The sequence below is a fragment of the Rattus rattus genome, chromosome 11 (genome assembly GCF_011064425.1).
Source record: "Rattus rattus isolate New Zealand chromosome 11, Rrattus_CSIRO_v1, whole genome shotgun sequence".
NCBI classification, from domain to species: Eukaryota; Metazoa; Chordata; class Mammalia; order Rodentia; family Muridae; genus Rattus; species Rattus rattus.
Window position 1 is genome coordinate 3,284,409 of NC_046164.1, and position 23,762 is coordinate 3,308,170.

At 43.6% G+C, this 23,762-nt stretch overlaps 1 protein-coding gene across 1 annotated transcript in view; it reads right to left on the bottom strand.

Moving 5' to 3' along the window:
- Window positions 1-23,296, bottom strand: part of LOC116912866 (A disintegrin and metalloproteinase with thrombospondin motifs 3-like) — a 106,705-nt gene extending 83,409 nt beyond the window's left edge. The window contains exons 1-3 of the mRNA XM_032917084.1: window positions 22,759-23,296; window positions 21,500-21,527; window positions 1,577-1,983 (exon numbers count right to left, since the gene is read on the bottom strand). Coding sequence (XP_032772975.1) covers window positions 1,577-1,983; window positions 21,500-21,527; window positions 22,759-22,827 — 504 coding nt within the window. The 5' untranslated portion in view covers window positions 22,828-23,296. The remainder of the gene's footprint in view (window positions 1-1,576; window positions 1,984-21,499; window positions 21,528-22,758) is intronic.
- Window positions 23,297-23,762: the final 466 nt, after the last annotated feature.

Here is a 23,762-nt window from a genome sequence, read left to right on the forward strand (position 1 = left end):
CGTGCCTATTTATAGTGCCAAACATTTCACTTACCAGATTGAGCTGAATCTACAATTCCCAAATGTTCTCAATCACATGCAGACTGTCTTACTCTTTCCAAAACAGACCTGGTTAAAATGTGCCTTTGCTACCAGACTTACTGAAGCAAGCATAGCATGTTTTTGAAGGGACCAAATCCCAAAGCAGAGTCCTGAGGATGTTTTTGTTAGAAGTTGGCAATGGCCCACAGAGTTCATTTGGTCTTCCCAAAGATCCAACGAGGATAAAATATCTCTGATACTCACCAGATGTGGCTACCTAATATTTTAGAGCAAGGTATCCATCCATCTGTCATTGTTCAGTTGTTAATGTTAACTGCTAAGACCCCCTTATATTCTGTCAAGGCTCTCCTGCTCTGATCCTCAGGGAACTTGGTAATAGGGAACAAAGGAAAGATCTAAGGATAAGAAGGAAGGAGAGACAGAACATCTCCCCTTAGGTTTTTCAGCCAGACCTTGCCTGAGTTTGTCTTTTTACTTGCTATTTTTACTAGATAAACCCTAGTCCTTTCATCAGAAGTTAGAAGTAAAATTTTTCTTAATGTGGAAAACCTTAGCACTTGGTAATCTCCCTTGATCTTCAAAGCAACCCAGAAGGAAATCGCTGACCTCCAGTAACCCCGAAAAGCAATTCACTTCTCCGTTTCTCCACTCCCAACCAGTTCCCTCTGGTGACAAATCAGGAGAATTAACAGGGCAACTGTGTATTAGTAAGTCTAGAAAAATGTCATGTCTTTCTATGGCAAAACTCATGACATAAAGATTATATCAAACATCCCTGGGTTTTGGTAAATTACAGACCATAAAAACCAGTACAAGCCATCGCTATTCACAGGAGTCGTTTAATGGTGTGATGGAGTACAAGGCAGGACTCTGTGGAGAAAATAAATTGTCATTTAGGGTTTCCAGCAACATCATCTTCCTGCCTCGGTGTAAAATACCTGGCATCATCATGACTCCCACCCATGAACTCACTCCAGAGATGAAAGCAAGGTGAAGCAACACCTCATGGCAAAGGCTATCAAAGGCTGGGTATGCTACCTACAGGCAGAGCAACTGTAGGGGACACCGACGTCTTAGAGAAAGCTTGAAAAGGCCCTGATAAGAGCTATGACCTGAGTTGGTTGGGTAATATGGGAAGAGTTGTCTACTGTAGCAGCAATTTTCTGGAACATGACAGAGAATGGTGAGAATTCTGCAGCTAGGCATCTCAGGGCTTCTAACGTAGAAATAGAATGGCATAGCAAGAACAACATTGTTCTTTGTCAAGAATTATTAGTCACTTTTGTCTAGTCATGTCCTCCAAATGGGACCAAGCTCCTGCAATTACAAGGCTCGGGAAACCCAGAGCACTATAAGATTCGCAAGGCAGTATACATAAGCTATAACAGGTACAGAGCACAGGGGTCCTGCCAAACCCATCACTCTGCCTGTGAGTTGAGGTTTCTTTCCATCTCTACCTTGCAATGCTAAAGAAAAATCAAATGCCAACACCTGCACACTTCCATGTTCACACAGGAAAGGAAATGAGTCTTACCAGACCATCACAGTTGCTAATGGCAACAGAAGTTCCTGGAACATCCATGATGTCACCAACATACGCACAGCTAGTCTGCAAAGGCTCTGATCTCCAGCCTCCTTCTGAAGCACTTCTGTGTGGACGGCTGTTTCTTGGGTCAGTGGTGTTCCCAGGCCTTGGAGCTGTCTCATGCCATTCCACCACAGCCCCAGGAGCTATGAAGTGAGTGTTTGGCCTTAGTCGAAGATGAAAATCTCTCCCAAAGGCCGTGACGTTGAAGAACAATTGCTCTGAGTTGGAGGACACGTCCCTAGGTGACCTCTTTTTGTGATTTGCAGAAAGAATATGGGAAAGATAGTGTCCTTTTAGATTTGTGCTAACTGGCGTCACCAGCTCATACTCTCTGTATCTCTTGGTTGGTAAATCTGTGGGGGTAAAAAGAGAATTATAAGACATTAGACAGTAGGAGAACACAGCATGAAGCCCTACCTCACAAAGCTAAGCCATGCTTTGCAATGAAATCCTTTCTTGAACTAGAGCACGTATAGTACTTTTTGATAACTAAAATCTTCTCTCAAATGCACTTCGGAAATCTAATTATTATTTTTAAAATGTATTAGATCATGAACATTTATACCTTGTTACTATATTTGAGATCATGAATATGGTTCTATAAACTGTATCTGATTCATTTAAAATTAGGACATATGCCTAAAATAACCCAGGATTCCCATAAGAAATTTTAACAAAGATGCTGTCATTTAAAATTTTGTGATTTTATTTTTTCCCCTGTAGATACCTAGAGTCTGTCACATTCAGTATCTTCCTTTACTCCTTCTAACACAAACTTTGGATTTACGCACTAATTTTAACATTATAATTGATGGTTTCTCTTCTAACCTAAATCCCTGAAAATCGTATACCACTGATAGGAAACTTAGATTCAGGAAGGACCTGATTCCAAAGTCAGCAACTGGGAAGCTTAGATACAAATCAAATTATACTTCAAAACCTATACTCTTTTTTTTTCTCTATTATGCTATGGTACTGTGCCACAATAGTTAATCCTGATTAAAAGAACAAACAAAACAAACAAAACTAAAAGAAAAATCAAAAAAGAAGAAACCAACAATCTAAATATTGACATGCAGAGATACGAGAGTATAGTATTCGCATTTTATTCTATATTCTTTCCAAGGAACAGGTGTTTATTAGCATATGTACTTGGAACCGACCTTTTAACATAGGTATCCATTTACATACTAAATCATATCTTCCACTCAAAACTATCTCCCGTAGGTTATTTGACTCTATGGACTTAGGGAAAATAAAACGACAGTAGATACTGTGGAAAGAAACGAGGGGGAAATGAGCATGCGAAGAAAACAAGCACAGAAAGGAGAACCTGTGAGCATGAATTTAAAGACTCGCCACTTTCAGAATCCGCACCCAAAACTAATCCAGTAATGTGGTCGTGTTGCCTGACAAAACTAACTGAATCGCAAATAATGATTATCTATAGAAATTGAATCTTTGGCATCCATTAAAGTATTTAGAACCTACGATCCATAATGAACCAATAATGTGTGCACATAAATGTCTTGAAAATCACTGTGTCCTCAAAGGGAAGGTCACAAAGGATGAATGAGGCATGTTGTAACTTGGAAAGTTTCCCTGTCTATGCCAATGCGATGCCACCTACATTGACCAATGCCTTTAAACACAACACCAGGCTTGGTTATGCACAAGAAGCAGGCAGTACGTCTGCCAGTATCATGGTGCAGAGGAACAGTGAAAACTCTGCATAGCAAACTGAAGGCTGGCTCTGACCTGGAGAGCTCAGCAGCACATCTCTGACGTGAACATGACACTGGTCTCCCTTACAAACAAACCCACAGCGAATGCTTCCATGAATTCTGGTTGAGAACGGGGCTGGCAATTTAAAGAATGAACACAAGAGTTACAGGGGCAGAGCGATGGGGGCAGGGTGAGGAGGAATTGTTCACAAACAGGTACCAATCAAGCCCATGAATGAGACCTGAGAAGACACACCCCAAGGAAGATCCATATGACAACGGGCCACCCTTTACTCACTTGACACTCTCAACATCAATATACAATAACCTAATATAAGGTCTTCTATATATCAGACCCTACAGCTGGATGGATTTCTCCAGCGTGTTAGTTTTTTGGTAACCAAACAACTCTTTGTTTATGATGGTAGTCATACTGACTTCTAGTTCTACTCAGGACCCACGAGCATCTCCCCTACACCAGTAATCTATTATAACTCTGTCTCCAACCCTCAGTTTACTGCTTCCAGAGAAGGAGTGAACAATGCTTAAATTTAATGTATGGATTTCCCATCTCCCCTGAATGGAATTCACACAAGGAATCTAGACAACATACTGCTGCCTGGATTAAGAGACTGGAGAAAACGAATGCAAGAAGTCTCCTCCACACCCAAGAGGATAAGGTAAGCAACACACACACACACACACACACACACACACACACACACACACACACACGCACAGAGTAAGCCATACATCCCAGACCTGTGAGACAGTTCAGACAGTGTGTTCTGAATTTTTATTTAAAAGAAAGATGCTACAGAAAAACCGCTTTCCCGGTGCTAAATAATAAATCATTTTTAAATGTACACTTAAGAATCATTTCTGAAAGGAAGCCCCGAATCAGTCATTTCCCCCTTGGGGATGAAGGTTAGTAGGGAAAAGGTGAACTCAACAACCCCTCACACCCTGAAGCTCACTACGGAACTCCCCAGCTGTCTGCTATTTATTGGCAAACTGCTTTGCTCTGCAAATTGTGCATGGGAATGCATGGTCTGTAGATGAGGAAGCTAAGCCTGCTCTGAGGCGAGGAAAAATCTCAGCTCTGACCACTTGGGCTCTGAAAGCGAACTCCACATTCTCATCCACTTGGGTGCAGATGGAGCGTCTTGCTGTCAGTTTCTAACTTAAGATCTGAACTAGAGAGGAAAGTCAGCATATAACACATCTTCAGTAGCTTCTGTAAAAGGTTATCAATTCTACTTTGGGAAGGAGAAATGGGGAAAGTGGCTAGTAACTCACACTACAAAAAGCATGTCGATCCCGGAGTATAATTACATAAAAAATCAAATTTTGTCCAATATTCACTTATTGGATTTTAAAAGCATGTGCTTGACAGACCCCACTTCTACAGAGCAGTTCTCTGTGTGGTCAAAAATGAACTATGTAAGACACCAATAAGCTTAATCAACTATCACCTTGATCAAGGTCCTCATTATCCATACATTGTCTCCTTGGTTATCAACTAGACATTAGCCGTAGTTCAACATCATTTCTTTGTCAAGAAGTTCACATGATGACAACCAGAGACTCCATGAATACTAGCCACTAAGACCATAAATATAATTACTTACTAATTAATAAAATGCCATATCCAATTGTAAAAATAAAAATATATAACTTCCTCATCAACGAAATAGAATAGATGACCTCGAAATAAATGCACAGACATATGAAGATGGGATTTTTTTATAAAGAAGCCAGAAATACACACTAGAAAGTAGACTGCATCTTCAACAAACGGTGCTGGCTAAACTAGATTGTTTCATGAAGAAGAATGCAAATAGAACCACACTTATCACTCTGCACAAAAGTCAAATCCAAGTGAATCAAAGACCTCAACATAAGGCTTGATAATGTATGATAGAATAAAAAAGGGGGAATAGCTTTGAACTCATTGGCACAGGGAAACACTTTCCGAAGAGAATACCAATAACAGAACCACTAAAAACAATTCATAAATAAGACCTTATGAAACTGAAAAGCTTCTCTATGGCAAAACACATCCCCATTCAGATAAAGTGGCATACTACAGAATGGGAAAAGTTTTTTTGTTTTGTTTTGTTTTTTACCAACTACACATCGAATAGATGGCTAATATCCAAAATAAATTTTCAAAAGAACTAAAAACAAGTGGACATCAAGAAAACAATTAACTCGATTTAAAAATAAGGGTACAGAGCTAAACAAAGAATTCACAAAAGAGGAAACTCAATGACCACGAAACATGTAAAGGTTTAACATCCTTAGTCATCAGGAAAATGTAAATCAAAACTATTTTGAGAATTTATATTATGCCGATCAGAATGGTCAAGATCAATAAAATAAATGACAGCTCCTGCTGGAGAACATGGGGGAAAGAGAAACACTCAGCCATTGCTGGTGGGAATGTAAACTTGTATAGTCACTATAGAAATCAGTGTAGTGGTTCCTCAAGAGGCTAGGGCTAGATCTACCTCAAGGTCCAGCAATAACACTCTAGAGAATATGCCCGAAGGATGCTTCATCCCATGACAGAGACACTTGCTCAATGACATCCATTGCTTCTCTGTTCATAATAGCCAGAAGTTGGAGACAACCAAGATGTCTGACACAGGATGAATGGATAAAAATGTACACTTACACAGTGGGATATTACTCAGCCATTTTAAAAAATGAAAGCATGAAATTCATAGGTAAATGAATAGAAGTAGAAAAAAAAATCATCCTGAATGACGTAACTCAGACCTAGTAAGACAAACATGGTGTGTATTTATCTGTATCATATTAGCGGTTAAGTCACTGACAAGCAAGCTATAATCCACACGGCTAAGTGGAGAATAAGGGACTAGGGGTGCAAGACGGATCTCCACAGCAGGGGGAAAAAGCAAAGATAGTTATAGATGGATAAGGGAGTGGACTGGAATAAGAGGAACAAACAAGGGGGAGAAGGGAATATGGGGCAAGGGAAGGAATACTAGGAGGGACACTAAAAGGGCCATTTGAGGGGTCATATGGAAACCTAACCCTGAAGCTTTCTACAATATGAACATCTATGAAGGTGATCTAAATGAAATTTCCAAATAAAGCTTCCAATGCAGGGACGGAATTGGAACTAATTGAGTTGTTGGCCAAAGGGACTGCCACGGAATCCCCCAAATAACCAAGGCCACTAGTGGCGCTCCATAAACTAACGGTAACGCCCTATTGCTGAAGACGATACGGACACAACTCGGTGAGCATGGAGTCGAACAGCTGGCACCTACGTAGAGCCTTCATCCTTACGTGGTACTAGGTACTCTCCATGCTAGCAAAGAGGGATCTTTCTGCGCTATTCATTGGTTCCACGGTAGCACACAGTCTGTAGGCATAGCCAATCAATATCTGATTTCACTTAAGGCCCGCCCCATAAGATGGAACCCATAACCAACCCTGCTTGGGTGGCCAAGAATCTGAGATTAGAAAGGCCAGTGACCTAGAAGAAAACCAAATACTAACGTTAAAAGGAACACAGCAATAAAATAACTCCTCACATATTCAGCTATACTCATAGATGAGGGCCTTGCTCAGCAAGCCACAGAGAAGCGTCTATCTACAGTGGGCAGGGACATACAAGAACCAACTACATGCACAGAGTGAGAGATCTTGGAACAGTGATCCCTAAAAGAGATATGTCCATCAAACCCCTCCCTTCGGGGCTCAGGGAACTCTGAAGGAAAGGAAACAGAAAGAATGTAAAAGCCAGAGAGGATAGAGGACACCAAGGAAACGAGGCTTTGACACATCGGGGCTGTCACGCATATTAACTCCACAGAGACTATCATAGCATGCATAGGCCCAGCATGGGGCTGTACCAGATGGGGTCTGAGAGCACAGAGAAGTGGACAAACACCCCGTCTGTAACCCAAAAGCTATCTCCAACTGATACCCACTTGGAAATGAAAAATTAGTACTGGAAAACAAACCACTCCTAAGAGTGGGCCTCATCCTCCCATTTTCTGAAGAAAAAGGGGAGGCAAGTGAGGGAGAGGTGAGGGGGAGAGCTGATAGGAGAGGACGCAGGGAAAATTGTGGTCAGGATATAAAGCAGATTAATTACTTAACTATTTCCTTTAAACAGAGTAGGGCCCAGGTCCATCAGTAGACGGTTAACACACAAAACAAACAACAGTATCTTTCTTTGGGGAGTCTTTGTCTCACAATGTTACATAAGGGCATTTCTTTCAACCTTACAGGTCCAGTTTTATTTTGTATGGACCTCTTGTGTGTGCAAGTGTGTGTGTGTCTCTGCACCTTCATATTTTTTCTTTAGCTCTTTTTCTTATTTGGTTGTTTTGTCTTGTTGTGATTTGTTTGTTTGTTTTTTTTATTTATCTTACTGGACATTATTATTATTTATTATTATTATTATTATTATTATTATTATTATTATTTAGATGCCTGTTTTCTAATGATATAGATTGGGACGGGAGCAGAGGTGGGGAGGACCTGGGAGGAGAGAGTTAGGGAGGATCTTGGAGGAGTATGGGAGGACCTGGGAGGAGTAGGGGAAGGAGAATCTGTAATCAAAATGAAAGGGGCAAAAAAGAAAATATACAGTTGTCAAAGGTGATGGCTGAATGTCGAGAGCATTAACTATGAAGTTTCTGTGGGCCTTAACTTTAGCAAGTATGGAGTGCTTGAACCACCATGAAGTCTTACTATTAGATAACCCCACTGTTACTCACTCAGGACCACAGGATCAAGCAGGAGCAGAGATCTTCCCACAGCAGCCTGACACACGTGTGTGTGTGTGTGTGTGTGTGTGTGTGTGTGTGTGTGTGTGTGTGTGTGTGTGTCGCCCATCTCTCTCTCAGTACCGTGGATGAACTGTCTGTCCCCATACTTGACAACAACCACTTCAATCAATGCCCCACATCTGCTACAGTTTCCGCTCTGATCCTTTTCCTTTCCCTACCAATTCTGTTTGAAAGCTTAGAAATCTTATTATAAATGTTTATTTACAGATTTTTTTCTCTCTACTTGCCTGTGAGCTTCATGGGACCAAGAAATATATCTGTTCTCTTCACTACAGACCCCAAAGTGAGTCAATAGTGTTTTATGAATAGAGAAATGAATGAGAGCACTCTGAATCTACAGAGTGTCTAAAAGTAGCATACATTCCTCTCCTAAACCGTAATGTTAGCATGAAGCCATCAAGGAGGACAAACCATGAAGACTGACCCGGACCTAGAGCCAGAATTCTGTCTGCAAAACATATATATGTTTCTCCCGGATCCTACTGACTTATAAATCAATTGTCTCACTGCATTCACGCCTTTCAGCTTAAGCCACCAAGAATAAATAATAGACAAGATTATTAAAACAGACCTCCGGGAAGGCAGACGCGGAACCTCTCCTCCTCAGCAGGAGGAAATCAGTTCCCACACTACACCAGTCGAAAAAAAACTACTTTTTCATTAAAAACCCATTAGGCCCTTGTCCTATCTCTTTCTACGCACTAAGCATCTTGGGTAAATTTGGTTATTCTTTCCATAAGTTACATGTAGACAGCCATTAGCTAAAGACTACTTCTCACAAGAGTGTGCATCCTCAGAGGGTCACAGAGGTATCTCTCCACCTCTAACCCTTCCCCTTCACTGGTGAAGGAGAATGATGCATGCAGCCATGAAGCTGGAAAGTGGAAGAGGTTTGCATCTCTCTCATCATCATCCTTTCTGAGGATAAGTCTTCTAAGGATAACATACCCTCTTCTGCTTGACTAGGGGCAATCCAGGCTCAACCGGACACACCAGGACGGGACTTGATGATACAACCTGTCTGTCACTGTGAGACTGGGGTTCCACACAGCCTCTTTTGTGAAGAACATCTTTGCTGTTTCTATTTCTCAGCATGCTCAGAGACTAGGCAGTCAAGAGGGCGAGCGGCCGTGCAAGCATTGTCTCGGAACTCAAACTGCCTCTGCTCATACCCTCCTCCTTCGTCCCTTAATTTCCATTTCTCTTCCTTCTTATTCATCTTTCCATTTATTCATCTTATTCATTTATTCATTTGTGCTGTATTAAATAACTTCCTTTGCAGGTACGTGTTCGATAGATATATGTAAATCTGTAGTCAGATTTAATCATTGCACACCAACTACATCAAAAAAGCACATCCTCTTTCCATACAGAGGCTGTGCACTCCAACGTCAAAACCCATGGGAAAACGGACCCAAAATGCTCTAAAAAATCTGAAACTTAAGGCTCCATAAGATGTCAACTTAACTTCATGTGACAAGCCACAGTCATAATGCTGGCACAATAAAATATACGAAATTGTCCTTAAGCTATGGGATGTATGGGGCATATATGAAGCATACAAGAATTTCATGTTTTGTGTTGGGTCTCATCCCTAAGCTATCTCATTTTGCAGATGTAAATCTTCCAAAATCATGAAACACAAAACATTTACAGTCCTGGGTATTTCAAATAGGAGCCCTCGGCCTTTATTTAGAATTATTTGACTTTCTGTTCGAATGTCGAAAATGGTAGATTTTTCTTAATACTTTCAAAGCTTAAAACATTTCTGAGGTTTTAAACCCTTTTACAGACATCTGTGATTTATCGTGACACCGTACACACAATAAGCCATCAAGGCAAAATATTTTCAAAGAAAACAGCCAGTCATTCACACTGGAACTGAAATGGGTGAGTTTCCTGCTGAGAATCTTTAACTTATCTAAATAAAACTGAACCTGCGGCTTGCCCCTTTGACGTCACCATTTCTGCTCACGGTTTGCTGATGGTCATAAATCAGTGTCAGGAAGTTGTATCATATCAGATTTTTCCCATTATGGTCATGGTCAAACCCTACTGATTTTCCTCAAAGACTGCCCTTTCTTTTCTTCTAGTCATGTCTAAGTTCTCATTACCTTGGAGCATAATACTGCAAGTATCAAGCCCAAATTCCCCATGGTACAAGTTTTTGCTGAATATTTTTATGTAAATTATACCAAAAACACTGTCCAAGTCACTGTCCAGAAACCCCAGGTCTGTATCACTCCTTTAATGATGTTAGTAATCTAAGACCCTCTATGTCCACTCACCATAAAAATGGGAGTCATAATAAAAATGAAATCACCCCATCAATAGAACAGTATCTGCTACATCCGAGTAATCCATACATACAAATATTAGCCGAGGTACCTAACCTGAGTTCAACCCCCAGCTCTACACTAACAACACTAACGAATTACCAATTTTACCATGCTGTTCTCTCTAAATAGTTTGCCATCATTTCCAAATTTATAACATTGGTATCTTTATTCATGCTAGACCCCTAAACTGCTAACCAAATGCTCTCCTAAACAAACCAGAAACCTGGAGCTAAAGCAACTTAATCTAAATCAAAACTTAAGCCGGGCATTGAAGGCCCTCTGCTGTGTGTTCTCAGCACCATGCCTGTTAGCCCAGTAGGCCTGGCTCACCTGCCCGGCCTTCACAGCCCACTCTGATGGGCTACCAGGGAAAAGACCAAGTAGGTGAATCCAGATGGGCCCCCAAGACTCACCTGGAGCCCCATTCTTTCCAGAAAACCAGTGCATAAGGGACAAACATCCTTGTGTAAGCTTCCACAGTTCTCACTAGTAAATCATGTGACACAAATCAAAGCCACCAGTATGAGAGGTTTCCGGTTACATGTTTGTGCCATTTGCTTTCCAAAATGTTAAGGGCAAGGTGTTGTACATTAACTGCGTTTAATGACCCCTCTCAGAGAGTGGGAATAAAGAGAAGGATAGCTTTTTAGGAGACAGTAGTTTCTTGGGAGTATATGTTCCATGTGAGGCTGCTCAAAATACCCAGTATGACACAGACACAGTGACTATGCTCTGGGATCATCTTATTTTCCTTATACATTGAGCTACAGGTGCTACAACAGAGAAAATGTGATAGTTGTATGTTCTAAGTATGTTATAGAGCAATACACCGATGTCTCATAAAGGATACCAAATGTCCCCAGTACACGATAAAGCTCACATCGCAGAGATGCACTGTAAATCCCCAATATCCCAGACATGCTTAGGTGTTCTATCACCAGTCAAGGTTTCCCCAGGCACAGGGAGTAGAGAGACAATGGAGACTAAATGTTGGTGTCCTTCCTTCCCCAAGCAAGGAAGAGACCTGGGTGTGGTGCCTGAGGACTAAAGGCCTGGAGTCAGACAGGCCTGCATTTAGGTTTGGGCTCCACACTGATGACGGCTTTGCCGTCTTGCAAACAAATTGTGAAGGTGAAGGCCCTCCGAGGGAAATGTGTCCAACGGAAACCACGACGCTAAAGGAAGAACCTGCTCCACTTAGCACAACTCAAACACATGAAAAATGACTTATCGTCGAGGGGAGGAAGTCCCCTCTATCCCCCAGCGCCTCTTCCCTACTCCCACTCCAGCCTGGAATGTCTGGTGTGGCTAGAAGGACCATAAACCGAGGATGACAGAGGACCTAAAATCCAGACAAGCTGAAGCAATTCTTGCCCCATGACCCCACCTAGGGACCTGGGATTCTTTCCCAAGAACTGCTGATCACTGCACTGCAGAGAGGTAGCTCACACAGGCAATTTCCTTTATCGGGTACAAACTCGCAGAAACACGGGAAGCTGGCCTCAAGAGGGAAATCGGCCCAGCATTTCTGAGATCAGCTGAGGGAGCGTCTCAATCAACAACACCCCCCCAAATCCTGAGCCCTGGGTAAGGGAATAACTTTCATCACCACAAGCGACAGCAGCCAACTGTTGGAGCAAAGAGGCAAGCAGGGTGAAGAGTCGACATTAAAGAGGACACCAAATGCCGAAAGGCTTAGCAAGGCTGTAAACACTTACGGAGAAAGGACACATCTTCTCTCCAGAGCAATTATGAGCACACTGAATACAGCCAGAGCCCCGCCCCTTCTTAGCTCTGCATTTATCCCCATGGGTTCTTATCGTCATTGGACAGATTACTCTCAGAGGGTCTTTTCCTCTACCTACACATCTATCTCCATAGCTGGAGATTTTTCATAAAGCTATTGGGAAGATGAAAAGATGGGGGGGTGCACTCATTAAAAATGAATAAAGAACTGTGAGCTTAGAGATCCTTCTCTTTTCTTTTTCTTAAATCTGACTTTTAATAAATATTTGTTGCAACTGCATAATGTGTAAGATCTATAAAGTCACTCAGGAGAGAACAGCACATTCTTCAGTATTCAGGAATGTTAAATCATCGGGTAGGAAAAGGAAATACATGCTTTGAGGAGAAGCAGCCAAGTATTTTTCTGGGATACATCTTCAAATAGCCAAATAGTAACAGGCTAACAAGATGAGGAGATTTGTTTTTGTAAATGAGGAACAAATGCCAAAGTGTTAACCTTCCTAGCTTAGATTCTGAAGAAACCCTGGCTGGCTGTCACTGTGAGAAACTGTTAGCCTGAAAGCTATATCGGATAAATACAATATTCCTCACAGTTCTTACTGTTGTGAGATGGGCAGTAGCGCTTTTAATGATTAATACTGGGTCTAGAATTTAAATCTGTAAGCATCAAAATCTGTTTGCAAGGGTTAAAGTAGGGAAAATAGTGCTAAAAGCACAGCAAGAATTCTGAAGGGTCTTCCTTGAAACTTTCTTTATGGCAATGAAATTTTCAAAATCTGACATTGCTTGGCTTGTGGGTGGCAAAAAGCTATGAGTTTTCTATTTCTTAGATGATGGACTGGTGGAAATTTAGTGATAGCCGGCAGGAGTTATCAAAGGACTAAGCTATATCATGCTAGGCTAAGGTGCAGAAACCAGATACGTTCAGATTTGGGCTTTGGGGTGCTACACTATTTGTGAAGAATTACCTTACAGACTATCCCTAACCCAAACACCTCAAATGTTTAAATGGCTAAGCTGTTGGCGCTGGCCTTCCTCAGCTTCAAGAGCACCTGGCTTATGACATCATCCCCATCTGTAAATCCACCTGGTTAATGACTCGGTCTCCATCTGCAAAGCCACATCAGACAGAGTCCTTCTTGTGCAGTCATTTCTCCAGCACTCCTTTGCCTTCCTTACTTACAAAGCCGGCCACCCAGATAATCCCGGATAATCTATTTTAAGGTCACTTGATTAGCAACCTACATCTACCCTACCAACTCTATCTTCCTTTTCTACAGACACAGGCTCCCGGGGCTCAGATGAAGGTAATTGGGGGAGGGGGCACTAATCCACCACAGGCACCATTTCCAAGATTAGGTTATGATGCAGTCAGGTCATGATCGCAAATGTACTGACACTGTCTAGGCAGAGATGTCCCACCTCTTAGATAAAATGTGGGCAGGTCACCAAGAGGTCGTGATGACAAATTTTTACCATGACTTGGGGACAGCGAGCTAATTCTGATAGAGGGAAAAAAAAGACAGTTCAGAATGGGAAAGTAGAAAGAGACAGGGGATGGGGAAGGAAGAGAGGGGACCAGGGTTGGGGAGGAAGCTGCAGGAAGTGGGGGTGGAGAAGAGGTTGCAGGCAGAATTCAAACTCTAGCTTCAGAATTTGATTATCATATTGATCTGGGTTCATTTGCTCTTTAAACCTATGAGAATCGGATTCCTATCACTTTATCTAAAATACCTGGGTCTGCTATATGAATTTTCAATGAAATGAGGGGAAAGGAATTCCAATAAGTAGGAGGGTGAAAGAACTGAGCCAGGTAAGGTGAATAGATTCCAAATCTGACATGCTCACAGCCTGCAGGTTCACAGAGAATTAACAAGCAGGACACTCAGAAGTTTTACAATCGTATAAACTTTCAGATTTGAGGTGTTTGGGTTAGGGACAGTCAGCAAGTGAGTCTATACAAAGTGCACCCCAAAGCTCAAATCTGAACACTTCCGGTCACGAGACTTTCTGTTAAGGAAGATTCCTCTCGTACCACAAGTACGGCTAGGAAGAAATGCAGTTGCAAGAACGTTTTATCATTGTTCCTTCCTCTGCTCCCTTTGCTGCTGGACTTCAGTGGCTTCACCCTGCACTGAGAAGTAAGTATGAAGATACCATGTGAAATTGGAGATCTCAAAGATCTTTAATTAAACATCATATGGTTGCTAAGTAGCTGGATGGGTTACAGGGCCATTACAGAGCAAGCTGAAGCTCCAGAAAATGCATGTTGGGCAGCAGACCTAAATGTGGGAAATAGAATGGAACACCCCTTTAAGTAAATGCATATGTGGGTTTTTATTAGGACAGTGGCATGTCGTTTTTGCATATTAATAAAACTTTTTTAAAAATGGTTTTCTAAGTACACATCAAGACATCCTGATCCTAACAGCCACTGGTTTGACTTCCTTACCAGGAGGCAGAATTTTAGGAATCCTCATAAAAGTATAACGCTTTTAGAAAGTAAGAAGTGGTAAGGAATGGCCAAGTTGTACACAGGACAGTGACACTTGGGAAAGTGTGATACTGTCAGCCTCTTCCCTGACTACTTGATAATGTGAAGATTACAGGATACCAGTGAGCCTTAAGAGTAGACTTTGCATGTAAAAGAGAGGTTTTGTTGGGGATTTAGCTCAGTGGTTAGAGCGCTTGCCTAGGAAGGGAAAGGCCCTGGGTTCGGTCCCCAGCTTTGAAAAAAAAAAAAAAAAAAAAGAAAAAAAAAAAAGAGAGAGGTTTTTCCCTGTAAAGGAATTCCAAGTCACAACATTAATAATTTGAATGATTGCTTTTGTTTATATTCATGGGTCCAGTCAACGGGGTTAAGGAACTTCCTATTTTTTTTTTTTTAAGTTTTATTTGCTCTTCTTCAAGTTTCAAAAAAAAAAAAAAAACATTTTTGTTTTACAGTCAATTCAAGAGCAGGTTATATTTGTTTCAAGCTGCTTGCAATCTGTCTAAAGTCCACACAGATTTATCATGCTGAATTTGTGGCAATCATTGTTATAAACAAGAGGATGACATTTTTACCACAAAATCTGTTTTAGGGATTACAGTTAGTCAACAAGCCCAGGCACAGTTACCCGGGAAATTAAGGTGGGTCAATCACATGTGGGATGGGAGATTCCTGGTGCTAGGAACGCCCTCTCCCGCCCCTGGCTTTGCTATCCATTTTGAGGATGTTAAGTCTTGAGTTTCATTTTGGCTCTTCTCTCCAGTCAATCTGTAGATCTTCCCGGAAGTGGCAATAAAATGCTAAAAACATGCTTAGAGAATGGTCCGTGTGTGTGTGTGTGGGGGGGGATCCTTGCAACAACCAAAAATGGTAAACACCTCGCCCCTCTCAGAGACCCTTAACTATTTTAAATGTATTCGAATATCGAAACAAAGCCAAAATGAACTCTTAAGTAAATTTTCTAAAAAGCCAATTAACTCCTAAATTGCAAGGGGTTGACTTCATACTTTTTTTTTCCCCCAAAAGCCACTTGTCAAAATAGATGAAGTGTGCCTCTAAGACTTTCTTTCTAAGGAGTCATTTGACATGCTGGTAATGACCTATATAACACCGCATGGCCACATTCATTGCTATAGGAAAGTAGACACTCTGAAAAAAGAATTATCAAGTTGTGGACAATTATGATGGAATACAGTGACTTTTGCAAGAAGTTTGGGATGGGATGGAAAGCAAAAGCAAGTCTACTCATCCAGTGTTTCTTCATACAAACACCTATTATCACACCAGTTATTCCAACTAGACTTCATACCAACTAGACTTTGCGTGCACAGGTTAACCATTCCTTGTCCAAAAGGCTTAGAACTGTAAGATTTATGCTTTCAGATTTTGGAGTTGAATCTAAAAGACTTCAATGAAAAGAGCAGGGCACAAAAACTTGGCTGAGTTGAGGCCCTGGGTGATTATCAGAGTTCCAGTGAACACAGAAACCGTAAAGAAGGCAGCCATGATGCACACATGTAACATATCTGTCCGCAGAATAGAGAAGGACAGCTTGCAGGGAGCGGCACCAGTGGAGTTTCGGAATAACTTGGATAAGTTGAGGAATCAAAGTTGATCTCTATTCCATTACAGGATTCCTGAGGAGAATCTCCACCTCTAACAGCAAGCCCCTTTCCAAAAGAATGAGTTCTGTGGAAGCGATCCCTGTAGACAGTCCAAGTGATAGAACCGAATTCTTCATCTCTGAACCGCTCAGAATTTTACCAGGCCATTTGGAATCGTCCCTAATGGATTTCCAAGGCAATCTGAGTTGGCTTCTCGAAAGCAAAGAATGTTTAAAGCTCGTCATCCTGAGGCAGGGGTGACCTTGAGGGTTTTCTTAACATTTCTGGGCACTAGAGGATGATTTGAGACAGTAACAAGAGAACGGCAGAAGCATAGACAAGAAAAATTTCAGCTCAACGGCAACAGCAATCTTCAGTTACGAGGGGGACTAGGCAAATCAGGCAATGATTCCAAGCAGACCACGGGGAAAACCTAAGTAGACCTTCCAAGGCTGCACATAGAATTCTTAAGCATGGGCAGGAGAGCATGCAGAATGAACGAGCCAAGGCCCCTGTGCTTTGAGGTATGAAAGTGGTCACAAGGTGCCTCCAAAACACTGAATGATTATCTGGTGGCCATTGTCATAGTCACCATTTCCTTGGGGACTCACTAAACCTGAAGAGAGGCACAGAACAAAAGCATTTATTTAAGGAAATCCAGAACATAGATCTTAATGGAATAATGGCCCTGCCTGAGACACCGGGTAACAGATCTCTGAGGTACCAAGCATGGCTTTAAGTACTAAGACACAAACACCTTAAAGCTAGAGTCTTTGCTTTCGTGACGTAAGCAGTGACAGGGCCTCCACATTCCATGGTAACCTTTAGCTAAGGGACTCCCCCTGGACTCTGAAAACTATGCATAAAGCTAGATATAGTTACATCCCAATGATGACAAATTATTTCTTAGTAAACTAAGCTACGTCCTGAAGGATGAAATGCCATGGATGTTGCAACTCAAGACTAGAAGTACAGTAGAGAAAAATAAACACGCCCTGGTTCCAACCAGGGTTGTTGAGGAAAAACAGCTTAGTCCAATACCGTGATCCCTCCCCAAGCGACACTCAGAGAATCGGAAAGGGGTGACTTCAAAACAAAGAGACTAGGGATTCTCTTTTTCAGATTTTCCAATTTCCACAGAACTCTAATTGTTTCCTACCCCTGGTATGTCACGGAGCAAGCCTCCTAACCCAATTAAGCCAGCCAGCCAGCCAGATGCCCACAATTACTCCCTCGAATCCCACGAAGACCATGTGCTGAGTCAGACAAGAAAGGGCTCCACAAGAGACCCAGAAACATGCCTGTGAGCTCACGAATCACACATGGCCATCCATCCCCAAGTGCACTTCAACACGCACAGGTTGGGCAAAGGGGTAGGGAGTTTCTCTCTTAACAAAGAGGTCCCAAAAGAGAACCAAGTTCAAAACCTAGTTCCCCATTTTCTCTAGAATGAGTCAAACCTCCCCTCATACCAAGATCGTATTTTCCCCCACTGGCTAAGGGAGAAGCCATATCAACCATGAGACACTACACAGTTGAGAAACCTAATGTATTCTAACCCGTCACTGCCTCTACTAGAAACTGCCTCCTCTCTACCTGAATAGAATCTTTCTCCTACTCTAGTGGGCTAACACATGTCAATATGGGATTTTTTTTTTAATTGGCATCCTGGGCCATATGCTAGAGTATCATATGGTGGGATTTCGTTTATAAAAAGAAATGCCAGGCAAAATTAATCTAACCCTGTTATAAAATCAGGGGTGTGGTTACATTTAAACGATGGATGAGAATCAGGAAGGTGGCAGGAGAGAAGCCACAGGGTTGTTGGCAACGTTCCACTTATTGATCCATGTGCATTAGTATACACCGCAGGAGAAGCATCAGGCTGGAGAGTGGATACGCACTGTCCTGCAAGCATATGAGACTTTCATTCCTTTCAAACTTAGCTTCCCCACAGCTTGCGGCTTATTGCTAAATTACGTTTCCCTCTTCCTGAAACATACTCGGAAACCATTCAGAGCTATGAATTCCTTTTGCCAACTTGTGATGCAACAGACATAAATAATAAATATATAAATAAATAATATATACATAAGATAAATTTTACAGACGGGACTAGTGTTTCCTAGTGCGTCACTAATCGAACGGCATCTCTAGGCTGTTGCATGCACCCTCCTTTAAAGTGAATGGCTACTGAGAGAAAAAGGCATATGCATAGAAGTATATTTTACCAAATCTGTAAGTCCCTTTTGAAGTGGAGACAGCAAAGAATTTACTATTGTGGGTAAGGATTTCTGAAACAGAGCATTCCTAACACTCCCACAGAGTCAGTTCATTGACTGTAAATGAAGACTCTACTCTGTTAGCACAAGACGTGGGGGTCAAAATCCTTCATGTCCTGGTCGCTGCTGCTGTTTCTTTCATTAAACTAGAGTGTGGTAAATAAAATGGCGGTAGCAAAGAGGAACCTCACAGAACAGAGGTAGGAAGACAAACAATATAAACCTCCAGAAATACAACCTAGGAGCAGCCAAGAGCACCCCTGCCAGGCTGCTGACTCATCTCCCCTGAGCCAAAGTTTAAAGCACACCTGCACTGTTTTCTTTGTTGCAGAAAGAGCTACTCAAGTAATTGATACCAATCAAAGGTCTGGACCCAAGTCAATCCTGGGCCTCTTACAGGAGAGCATCCTGATTCTCTCCGATAAACTTCATCGGGGCAACACATTTTATCATGTGGATCAAATGTGTTGGAAGAAAGGATCCTCTTAAAAACATCCTTTTCATTGCATATTGAAATAGAGTGTCTGGTGGGATAAGTAATTAAAACTAAGACTGTTCTTTTTCATATTTGCTTGGGGACTTTTTTTTTCCCGATCCTTAAAAAAGATAAGGCAGATGGCTGAGTGCAGTCAATCACCACAAAACTAATGTGTCTTCTTAAGACGGTTTGCAGTGCGCTCTCAGCCACCATCCTCCCTTCTGTTCTGCTCTTGCCACTTAAACTCCAAACGTGGGGAGGAGCCTCCCCAGCACTAGAGCCCTGAGTAAGGAGATGTTCGCACACTCGTGCTGCAAGCTGCATGCATAAATGGTTCACAGCTCCATGGTGTTAAAAAAAGTGGAATGGACTTGAGAGAAAGTACACGATTTGGGATTTGGATCCTTCTCAGAACGGCACGAAGAGAATTAACCCGCTCGCACACTGAACAGCAGTATCCAGATGCACCCGTTATGGACAGCATCACCCATCAACAGCCACGCCCAGCGGCTATCACATTCCCTAAGCTGGGGGTTATTAAAGGCATTTTTGACTCCGAATATTTCCAATGTACGATGGGTCTGTCTGTGAAACATCATCTCGCCCTAAGTTGAAGGGCATTTGTACAAAGCTTTGGACCTGGAGGTTGGTTGCACCCATTAGTTAACATGTGTGGACCTCACTGTGCACACCGCGGCAGGCAGCTGTAGCTGTAACAAAGTTTCTCAAGCTTCCTCTCCTTCAATCTCTGTATCAGGTACACCTACCCCATTCGGAAACTGTGAGAAAGCAGATGATACAGTGTTCAACCTGGAATTTAGTAAGTGTAACCAAGTTTGCAGTAGTAGAGATAACTTTTCTCTTTAAAATATACAACAACCAAAACGTTACAGCCTGATGGGATAGCACATACCTCTCATCCCAGCACTTGGATAAGAAAAGGCACCCTTGCCCACTTACTGAGTTCCCAGCCAGCCTTAACTATTTCATACCGTCACTTCAAAAATGCAAAATTCATAGTGAGGAATCCAAAACCAGAATTATCTTTTAAACTAATTTAAATGAAATGTGTTATTGTAGATGGTATGGTGGTTTGAGTGAGAATGTCCCCCCTAGGCTCATCTACTTACTTCTCTCTGTTCCTAGTTGATGGAACTGTTTGGGAAGGATCCGGAGATGGGCTTTTTGGGGGGAGGGGATTTTTTTTAGGGTGGGGTTTTGTTTCAAAAGACTCATGTCATTCCAAGTTAATCTATCCCTTCCTTGTGGTTGTATCTCAGGACGTGAGCTCTCAGCTATTGCTCCAGCATCATGCCTGCCTGTCTGCCTGATGCTATGTTCTGACTGTGATGATATCATACTCTAACCCTCTGAAACTGTAAGCCCCAAATAAAACTCTTTCTTCTCTAAGTTCCCTTGATCTTGGTGTCTCTTCATAGCAATTGAGAAGTATCGTACCTAAGCTCAACTCACAGTACCCAGTGAATGAATGGTACAGTGGTGGCTAACAACCATCTCTACCTCCAGACCCAGGGGATCTGACGCCCTCTTCTGGCCTCCTTGGGCACTGTACATGTGTAAACAGACATAGGCAGGCAGAACACCCCATACACATAAAATAATGTTTACATGTGGATTATAAGAATGTTGATTATATCCTGGCTTTCCAATATGAGCATTTCCAAAACAAACTCTATATATTATGAAAAACGTCAAGAGATAATTGTAATCTTTGGAGTGACTTGCTATAACAGTACTCTGAACTTCAGTCTCCTCACTTGTAAGATAGGAGTAGTGAATAGCCCTCCCCCACCCCACACACACAGCACCAGGTGCAAAAGGCCTTAATAGTATCTTGTGCATCCAAAGATGATTATTTTCAAGCACGCGGAATAAAAAAAGAAACTCACCCAAGAGAGTAGACAAAGCAAACTTAAGGGAAAACAAACAAACAACACAAACAAATGTGAGTTTTCTCTTCATCCTTTTCTCCTCCGAGCATTCTGACAACTGTCTTCAGTTATAACTAAATTTGTTTCTCCTTATGTTACACAAGTTGACAGCCTAACTTTACACATCTCTGGTGTTCCAAGCCCACTATATTCCCAGTGCATACCAGCAGCTTGCACCAAATCAGTAATAAATTAATGCTCGAGAAGTGGAACTACTAGGGGGGTTATTGACACCACTATAATTTAGCCTGAGGAACACAGGACCCACCCACGGAAAGCATAAGAGTAGAAATGATTCCAGACCATCCATTATTTTAACCACTAATTAGAAAACTTTCGAAAACAATTCTTTTGCTGGGCTTACTTTTGTTCTCAGCTCACAGCTAGGATAAGAGTGACATTTGAGAAGGAGGCTTACCTATTTGTACCATTTCTTCAGCACCAGCCTGGAAAGGAGGGGTAGGGAGTAAGAAAAAGAAACGGTTACTGGGTTTCATCTTATCAAGCTGTGCGGTTATTTCTCCCATCAGTGCTTTTTGGGAACTGGCTAATCAGGAGACCCAGAGACTGGAACTGCTGCCTGAAGGCTGACCCTTAGTTCCTAGAAGGCTCTTGTGACAGGAGCGTGAGCCAATTCTATGACTATATGAGAAAGGGACTTGTTGGCCAGCTTTAATTTTAGTATCTGTGAAGCGAGTAAAATAGTGACCCTCAGTGGCCTCTTCAGAAAACTCCAATACGATTTAGGAAGGGGGGGAAAAAGTCTACATTTCACCAGGTGAGAAGCGGCCTGAATCCTAAGAATCAACTAGAGGAATGCTCCACTCTTAAAGCCCGGTGGTCAGACTAAGCAAACTGGAGAGGCTACAAAAACTCACTGGAAAAACCATGCACTGAGAGCCCACAGCTCCAGTGTGGATGTGATTTACTACAAAAGGCTTCCCAGGCTGAGCCCCCTTCAAGGGCTCTTCTGAGAACATCAGCTTCACCTTGAGTCTCCACGGGGTGGGGGCAGGGCCGAAAGGCACCAGAGCTGCACTCAATTTAGCTTTAAAAAGAGGAGGAGTTGTGCGGCGGGGGAGGGGAAGAGGCGGCAGACGCCTCCAGCTCCGGCTGCCCGCGGAAAAGGCGAGGGCAGGAAACGTCCCAGGCCCTCCCCAACTGTCAAACTGCAGCCCAGCCCCGGTCCTCCCAGGACACGTGTCTGCTGGGTAGCTCCGGGTCTTGCCTGGGGACTTCTTGAAACCTCTTGTCCCTGGCTACCCGCAGGAGCAGGGAGTCAGGAGGAGGGAAAGCCTGTGGGCTCCTGGATCCGCGACCCTAACTTCTCGCCAGAGCGCCCGGAGCGCCCTCGCGAAAAGCGGGGTACAGCCTGGTGGCCCGCTAGGATGAGATCTGGCTGCAGTCTCACACCTGGACCGTTTCTGGTTGCCGGGGGCTAAGGAATCCCCAAGTGTGATGAGCCCGGGCTCTCCGGGGAGGGCTGTCCAAACTCCAGTGCAGTGAGACCCCAGGCCCCAGCCCCGCGCAGCGCCCGACCCTCCATGCGCCGCCTTGGAACGCAGAAGATGCCCCAGAAGGATGGCAGGGGAGGAAGGGAGAGTGAAAGGGATGGAGGGGAGGAACTCTGTCGGGAAAAGGTTGGGTCTGAGTTTTTTATTATTATTTTCCACTTACTTGTCCATCAGCTGATGTCCTAACCTCTACCAGAGAGGCTGCTATCAACCAAAGTGACAGGAACACCATCACGAGTCGAGTGCACTTCGCAACTACTGGGCAAAGCAGCTACCCCAGCGTAAAGCACCCCAAAATAAGTTTCCTTTAAAAAGCGCAAAGAAAATGGAAGAAGGGGTGGGGGGCGTGCAGAGCTTTTAAAAAAAGGATCTTGGGCTTTGCTCAATGAAAAGGCAACGCGAGCTGTGCGCCTGGCCCCGTGCCCTGTCGGTCCTTTCCACTTCACCTTCTCACCCTGTCCTCCCAAGCCGACAGTGAGGGAGCCAGAGGTGCTGCGAGCCGGGCAGAGGCTGACCCGAGTCGGGGAAGGAACCGGGGCGTCCCACTCTCTGCCCCGGGGCTGCTTTTGCGAGGCTCTCGGAGCACCGTGGGCCGCCGAGGCTAAGCACGGAGATGGCTCGGGTCCCAGGAGCGCAGCGGCGGGGAGAAGTGGGAGCCGGAGCCCAGCGAGCGGGAGAAAGAGGCAGCGCGAGCCCTGGATCCTCCGCCGCACACGCAGTGGGGCGGGAGGACGAGGGGAGGCAGCCGCCTGGGAGGAGGAGGTGGGCCGCTCGCCCCTCCGGTTGCTCGCGGGCCCCAGCCGTCTGCTCTCTGCCCACGCGACCCGCCAGGCACCTAATAAAACGACCAGTCACCCTCCCTCCTCCGGGCAGCCCCTCCCCGCGCGCCCCCGTCACGCCAGGGCCAGCGCCCCCGGCGCAGGGTCAGGACTCGCACTGTCCCGGGGGCTACGAAAGCGCCGCCTGGACCCCGCATCCCCTTGGTCTCCGTGATGGGACGAGGGGCGGGGAGGGTCCCAGACGCGCCTCCCAGCAGGACTAGAGGAGGGAGGGGGAGGGTCCGCTCACCAGACCTGGGCTGGAGGAAATCACCTCCTCCAGCCTTTCTCATCCTTACCCCACCCCCCACCCACCCAGGCAGAGGGAAAGTCTCCAAAGAGAAGCCCA